The sequence below is a fragment of the Zeugodacus cucurbitae genome, chromosome 2 (assembly GCF_028554725.1).
Source record: "Zeugodacus cucurbitae isolate PBARC_wt_2022May chromosome 2, idZeuCucr1.2, whole genome shotgun sequence".
NCBI lineage: Eukaryota > Metazoa > Arthropoda > Insecta > Diptera > Tephritidae > Zeugodacus > Zeugodacus cucurbitae.
Window position 1 is genome coordinate 52,240,253 of NC_071667.1, and position 8,327 is coordinate 52,248,579.

General features: G+C 35.3%; 1 protein-coding gene across 1 annotated transcript; it reads left to right on the forward strand.

Moving 5' to 3' along the window:
- The first annotated feature begins 6,262 nt into the window (after positions 1–6,262).
- LOC105214226 (histone acetyltransferase p300) lies at positions 6,263–7,953 on the forward strand. The gene is made up of 2 exons (XM_011187521.3): positions 6,263–6,537; positions 6,654–7,953. Exons 1-2 carry the CDS (start codon positions 6,486–6,488, stop codon positions 7,700–7,702), a joined length of 1,101 nt encoding a protein of 366 aa, XP_011185823.2. The 5' UTR covers positions 6,263–6,485; the 3' UTR covers positions 7,703–7,953.
- Positions 7,954–8,327: the final 374 nt, after the last annotated feature.

Here is an 8,327-nt window from a genome sequence, read left to right on the forward strand (position 1 = left end):
TTTTCTTCAATGTCAATGTCATGTAAAAATGTAATATAATTCAATATACATATTTGTGTATTAGGGAAAATCAATTAGAAGGCGGAAATCATTATATTTGCTATATGAGACATATGTGTGTCAAAACACATATGGGACAAAACATATATAAAATTAACCACCTGGTGCAAAATAGCTTCCAGCTTCTAAATTAAATTACTTGTAATAAGTGCTGTACAAGTAATGGGTACTGTAACGGGTCATTTTGACAGATATTACCTGATTTGGACTGTGTTTTCCACAATGAACTGCTGGATGCTGCTGCTTACTCCGAAAAAATGACATTTATTGTTGACATGTGGCCCCAATTGGGACCCAATCTTGGCTGGATTTTTTTAAGCTGTCAGTTTTCCGAAATCATTTTTAAAGCATAATGGCAACCCCTAATAAAGATAAATTCTTAGCCATAACATTAAATTATATGTTTTTTTCGTTTTGAAAATCACTTGTCTAATGGAAATAATTATTGTGGTACAATGTTTTTGTTTTCAAAGTCTTTAGTAATATGACAACTTTGGATCGAATAATTAATTTTGAAATATGTGTACATATTTTGTCCATATGTGCGTGTTTTGAACGAATGTGCCCTTATATGCTATTCACATGAGAAGAAAAGCTAAGCATCCATTCTCAACATTCCAATAACAAAAAAATAATCGTTTGAACTCCATCTTATTTCTTCACTTTATAATACATATATACATAAGGAACTAATTAAGATAGCGAATTAAAACTCTACACAAATAATGTGGCATCACTTGTGAAAAAATTGTCGAAATCGGACTATAACTTTTCAAAGCCCGGAATATCGAATATGAAGAATTCAGTGCCCCATGGTAATTTTTTACCGAAAATTTCGGTAAATCTCTCAGGTATCTTAATTTAATTCAGAGGAAATATTTTTCTTCTAATAGCGTGTCTTTGTACCAGAAATGGTTAAAATCGGGTCATAACTTACCCTAGCTCTGATATACCTAATTATAGGATTTTCAAATTGTATGTTATCTTAATAAAAATATATCAATAAAATGTTCGGTTGCACCCAAACTTATCCTTTCCTTACTTGTTTGAAATATCTTTAAATAAATATTCTAGGTTTCAATTATTTAAGTCATCTTTTTGCAATGAATAGGAGTAGAATAACATAACATATAGTCCACCGATTCCGAAATTGCCTTTGATTTAAGGCACGGGTCATCCATATTCGCCACATACTTTAATGTCGGCTAGAGTGTTGAAATTATACTAAACTAGATCTGTCTTCAATTCAGAATTGCTCACATTGCAGCGAAATAGGCCTTTGAGTTGGATATTAAATAAGCGCATGAAAGAAATATTGAATTACAAACACTTTCACTCAAATTCCATACAAAAAGCAATTTACATCATTTACTGTCAGTCACACAACACCTTGAAGATCTCATCCAACTCCAATGAGTTGACAACAAAATTGCGGATAATTTTTTTTCTTATCTCCCGCAAATATACTTAAGACAAAAATCCTTACGCTTTGTTGGCAGAGATTCCTTACGCGCAGATATCAAATTACATAATCAGCCACCCTCAATCGGATCAAAATATGCGGAGAATAGAGCAAACTATTGTTGTTTTTGTTTTACAGATTGTTTTAGTTGAAAACCCTCGGTAAGGAGTTCAGTTCATTTCACTTTTGAACAGGTCACGTGCTTGGGGGAGGATGCGTGCGACAACACACATCGACATATCCGGCGTGTGGCGCATGGACCACACGCAGCGACTGACACTTGGCACAAGTGCGAGCGATGAGCTAACAATAACCACAATGAGAAGAGAGGAAATCGGAGGGGGTGCTCGTTGGAAGTGTAAGAAAATTAGCGCATCACGTGCCAACACTTTTGCATGACTAAGGGGTAACTTACTGGTGTAATGAAAGTTAGTTGGCGGATCGATTTCCCGATTTTAAATTACTAATTTGTAAAATCGCTTCAAATTACTTTCAAGGGGAGATAAAAAAATCTGCGATTTGATCATTTCCGCTTGATTGTGGCTCAAATAGTTATGGCTAAGCTCATCTAAAGTAGGAGTATCTAACATATAGTACACAGTTATATGCTGTTTTTCGGCATCAGCTTGCTTTTACAGCGTGTTTATACTAATCACTTTAACTTTCTTCCATTGAGAAAGGTAATTAAAATCTTGGCTATCGTAAAATGCCGAAAAAAACAGTGAAATGAAATAAAATGCCAGCAATATCATCAATTGTTCAACCAGTTATCCGAAAATAAAACAAAAAAAAAAAAGAACAGAAAGCCAAGCCCGCCACCTCAACGCAATAACCGTTGAGTACGAAAAGTCGTTAAAATCGCATCTAAATGTTCATTATCGAATCGTAAAAATTTCATTTGTGGTCCAATGATTCTTTTTCCACTTTTTCCTGTGTGTATGTGTCTGTTTTTGTTGGATTTTAACTCGTTGCTTGTCGCCAATATGGTGTTCGTGGCGTTTGGTGGCGCGCTTGACTCGTTTGGCTTTGGCCAAAATGCCTGCCAACCAAAGTGCTCCCAACTCGCCCATCGTTAAAACTTAGATAACAATTTTTATTATTACATTTTTATGCGCTAATAGCGTACTAAAATAAAAATAAGAGCATTGCCTGCGCATGCACATAAGTATATACATATGTACAAATGTAGATATGTATGTTTGTAGAGTCGTGTTTGTGGCTTATGGAAAATCACTTTTATGTGCAGTACTCGTGGTTTACTGGAAAAACAAACGATATTTTTATGATTTTTATTTTAGTTGGTAGCCATGCACTACCAAATAAGCAACCATTAAATGCACACCTAGTAACATGTGTTTAAAAATAGAAAAATAATAAAATAAAACAACATTATGTGTGTGTATTTCTAGTAACATATGCAGACTTTTCATACATTAGCGCCTACTTTTCGACGCAGTGGGTTGTTCTAAAACTATTGAATCGGCTTTAACTCATAGAAAATATAATTAAAAAATAGCAAATATCTCTTATATAAACGTGTATATATACGATTTAAAAAATATAATGTCTTACAGAAATTATGTTAATCAAAAGGTTTAAAATAATATTTTTAATGTTCCAAAATTTCTCGCAAATTTTGACATTTGATTTAATTTTTTTATTAGATTTGAAAATTAGGAGGGTAATCAAAATCACCATTTAATAATTACGATAGAATTTTTTAACTGTAGTAGAAGTAATATTACACAGTTCAGTCTAGTAAAGTGTTTGTTCCACATGTTCAGTATACTCAAGGTATCATCGGAACTCGAAACAAAAAACCGAAGAAAGCGCAAGCGTCAAAATCAATAGCATTTTAAAGTATATGGTGTGGAATCTTCAAGGCTTAGTCACAAGCTTACATACTATATTAGGTTAGGATAACTTCATAATACCTCCCTCGTTATTTGCGAAGAACTCGGACAGCCACTTTTCACAAGCCTCTTTTGAGTTCAACTTTACACCACCAAGGGCTGCCATGGGCAGGAACAGGTGGTAATCACTTGGCGCTATGTCCGGGCTATATGGTGGATGCGATAAGACCTCCCATCCGAGCTCCCCTTAGCTTCTGACGAGTCGTCGACGAAGTGTGTGGTCTGGCGTTGTCCTGGTGGAACACTACACCCTGTTGGCCAATTATGGACGCTTCTGGTCGATCGCATGCTTCAAGCGGTCCAGTTGTTCGCAGGCAGTTGGTAGAATTAAGCGTCTGGCCATATGGGAGCAGCTCATAGAGGATGATTCCAATCCTATCAAACACACAGCAAAACCTTCCTGGTCGTCAAACCCGGCTTGGCCACTGTTTGGGATTCACCGGCCTTCGACCACGACCGTATTCGCTTGATATTGTCGTACGTGATCCATTTTTCGTCGCCATTCACCTTCCGCTTTAAAAAGGGTCGAATTCGTTCCGTTTCAGCAGCATATCGCAGGCGTTGATTCGGTCCAGAAGGTTTTTTTGCGTCAAATCATGCGGCACCCAAACATCAAGCTTTTTTGTATATCTAGCATTCTGCAGATGATTTTAAATGGTTTGGTGACTAACTCCCATCTCCTGGGCGATGTCACGAGATGCCACATGCCGGTCTAACTCGATGGTTTTCATGATTTGATCGGTATTCGTCGTCACAGGTCTTCCGCCGGCTGGCTTATCCATGGTGTCGTTCTCATCCGCTCTGAAACGTCGAAACCGTTCCTCCGCAGTTCGAAGTGATAGAGTACCATCCCGCAAATCATCATTAATCTCAGGGAACGTTTCTCTAACGGATTTGCCTTTAACAAAGAAAAACTTTAAAATAGCGCGAATTTCGACGTTAGCGAACTTCATGTTTACACGTCTGTAACTGTTGAACGCAATGTTCAAAATAATCATGCATAGCGTCGTTTTGTAGGATATGTCAAGATCTTTCAAAGATATACAGTATTGCCAGATACGAGCTCTGTAGAGCTTTATACATAGCCGGGAAATTCAAAAGACAAAAAGGCGAAAGGGAGATATTTGCCAACCTAATATTATTATAATAATATTGTTTGAAAGCCATAGGATTACAACTCGTCAGTTGTGTTTAAGTGTTTCATAACCATCTTTTGACATAGAAGATATCATTTATTGTTGCTTTTAATCATCCATTCACATTCAAATCTAACCCAATATTTGACACATGATATGATTTAGACTAACTACTGAAACTGGTGATATGAGATGCGATAATGACGGCTATAATAGAAAAAGTGTCATAAAATTTGACAAATTTTCATTAAACTCCGAATATCTATATTCAAATGTACATATATCAATTTACATTCGCGCCGAAACTACCGAACCGATTTTAATGTAATAGAGCGCACATGTCCAACTTGATCCAAATTGAGAGATAGTATAGTTTCGATTTAAAATAATAAATCATAATACCAAATAATTAAATTAGTCGCAATGTCAATCCGTCTGATAGATTGGCCATTCGGTCTAGCGATAACATAATAAAACTTGGCATAATTAACCCTAGACGATAGGGGAATTTTGGGTAATGTAATACAGTTGAACATCCCTAACTCGAATAACAATAATCAACAAAAAACTTCGAGTTAGAGAGACTTCCTGTTTTCATTACAACATAAATTTTTTCAAAAAGCTGTAAAATATAGATTCAAATAAAGTTTTATTTATTTACTTCGTACGTTTACATATGTATACGTTCTTTGGTACAACTATCATGTCATTGGAAGTGAGAGCGCAATATCAAAAGTCAATACCTACCCAACTTTGACAGTTGACTGGAATGGGAAGGTTTCGACATTTCGCAATTGGAAAAAAGGGGCGGCCAGATTGAAATGCTACCAAAAAATATTACGACGTAGACATTACTAATAAGACAATAAATATAAATGGAAACGCGGACTATTGCCACGCCCACAAAATGGCGTTAACTGGGAACCATAAATAAAGTAATGAAAGTAAAATTTGAAAATTAGAAAGGTTCATATTTGGGTGTATTTTTTTAGGAAAATGGGCTGATACTAAGTTTTTTTACATGTCTCCTAAACTATTAAAGCTAAATCTATCAAACTTTCTAGATTAATTTCCTTTAGTCACTTCCTTATACAGTCTAAAAATGAATGAAATCGGATTATAACCAAGCCTACCATACAAAACTACTAAAAATGTTTAAATTTAGTAAGGGGAAACACAAGAAACCTTAAATTTCATAATAAAGAATGCACGGAAGAGCTGCACTCAAATTTTTGTACAAAATTTTAAATGATTTTGGCCCACTTATGGGTCAAAAACCATAACTCAGAAACTACTCGACCGATTTTAATGAAATTCGGTATATAATAATATGATAACACGGATTAAAAAGTGGGCGAAATAGATTCATAACCACGCCTAATTCCCATATAACTCAATTTTGAATTCCATCCTGATTTTTATAATATATACATTAGGAACCAATGAAGATAGCGGAATAAAACTTTGCATTAATACTGCCTTTAAGCAGTGGCATTACTTGTGGAAAAAGTTTACTCGTATAAAGAATTTTTTCACTTTTCCAACCATACTTACATTTCACATTAAACATCCAGTTTATAATAATTTTTAACCGTAATAAATGCACAAAAATGAATATTTTGTCTGATCTGGCAACAATTAAAATTGTTATAAAAAATAACACAAGAATAAGTTGGGCATCCCTTTATCCATGTCTTTGAAGTTTGATATTGCGGTTTCACTTCCAAAGAGCTGTACATTTTTTATCTTCGCTACTCACACCCGTTAGTAGAGGTCATCACACCTTTTTAATTCTTCTATAATTTTGTCGTTATTAAGATATTCAATATAAGCTTTTATATTGAACTTGAAAATTTTGAATTTAAAACAACAATTAAGGAAAATCATACCAATATAAACAAAGTCGTCTCACTGATGTCAGATCATAAGAATGGACCACCGCAGAAGCGAACTAAAATGGATCCAAGTGAGTAAAATAATTTTTACATCTGTAACTCATAAATTTGAACATTTAATTAATTTGATATCTTTTTTTAACGGATTACGTTACCGTTTTAAAATATGATTTACCGAATGAATTAGCTATTGGTAACAGTAATTGGATGGTCTATCATGGTGGTGGCGGTGGGCTAGCAAGATCAGGCACAGGTCTTGGTGTCAATGTCGTCGGTGAATCCAATATATCCTCTACTCAAGCTCCTGTACAAGGTGGACCACAAATGAATGGCGTAAGCGACGATAACACAGGAGTAAACCAAGGGGGTGGTGGCATTATAGGAGCTCGAAATTATAACTCATTTAGTGGTGGTGCAACCATTTCACAGGGCGGTTATGGCAGCGCAAGTAATAATGCTGGTACTGAAGAAAGAAACTGGCGTGAAATGGTGACTGCTGATCAACGAAAATTACTTGTCAACAAGTTTGTACTAGCAATAATGCCAAATCCTGATCCGTTAACCAGGGCTGATAGACGTTTTTCCTGTTTGGTTGATTATGCTGAAAAAGTTGAGAGAGACTATTATGAGGCAGCCAAGTCACGGGAAGAATATCACCTTCTACTGGCCGAAAAGATCTACAAGATAAATAAGAATTTAGAAGAGAAGCGTATGGAGCGGCAAATGCAGCAACAGCAACAAGCAGGTGGTGGAGAGCCTGGACAAGCAGGTCAAAATATTGTAGGAATACGTGGTCACTATCCTGGAGGTACCTTATTAGCAAAGCAACAACAACTACAGAGAAGTCAGTTTCCACTACAGCAACAAGGCAATTTATTTGTTGGTCCTCCAGGGCCTATTCCAAACTGTGGCATGAGGGTAATGCCAACATCTACATCAGAAAGTATAGTCGTACCAAGTTCTGATTCATCTCCTTACGGGCCTAGTCCAAACAGTGGCATGAGGGTAATGCCAACATCTACATCAGAAAGTATTGTCGTACCAAGCCCTGATTCTTCTCCTAACGGGCCTAGTCCAAACAGTGGTATGAGGGTAATGCCAACATTTACCTCAGAAAGTATTGTCGTACCATGCCCTGATTCAACTCTTTACGGTATTCAAGTAATTCCAGTTAGTCCTATTCCCGGACAACAACAACAACCTATCACGACATATAAATGCAATATTCGTTATTAGGCGAAATGTTGAATCGATGGTATTTTATTAACTATACATATAACTATAGCCCATCCATATACTCACTCGGTTTCGAATTTGATTACATTTCATTTTGCTAACTAATTTTTACTACCGAATTACGTAATATTGTTCCAAATATTTTTTTATTTTGAAATACGTATTGTATATATTTTACAGATATATTTGGCATTATCATGTGGCCTGTATCATTTAGGCCAAAAATAAAAAAATAAATATTTTCAATTTTCCTCTTTGTGCCTTTTAATATTTATTGCAATAAAATTTGCAAATTTATGGGGTGCAACAGTATTAAAACTGAACATTTAGTGGAAAAGCTTTTGAAAATATTTCAAAATTTTCATCAGAAAAAAATGCTATCTTTTACAAAAAAAAAAAAAATAAAATAAAAGTGTACTCAGTTTCTAGAGGTTGGGGTTTGGCATGGCCCAATTTCTTATTTGCTTAGCCTCACCAGCCATTAGAACCAATATATTTGACTTTAAGTCAATGAGAATTTGTCTATTATCATTCATTTTCGACGCTATTAAAATATTACATAAAAGGGTTTTCAATAAGGCGCTACAAAAGTAGACCTCTCTTTTGACATTTCTCTTCAGTAAGG

Excerpts from the sequence above, each read along its gene's own strand:
- LOC105214226 (XM_011187521.3), top strand. The coding sequence starts at position 6,486 with ATGTCAGATCATAAGAATGGACCACCGCAGAAGCGAACTAAAATGGAT. Across the intron at positions 6,538-6,653 it reads GCGAACTAAAATGGATCCAA|CTATTGGTAACAGTAATTGG; the intron begins GTGAGTAAAATA and ends CGAATGAATTAG.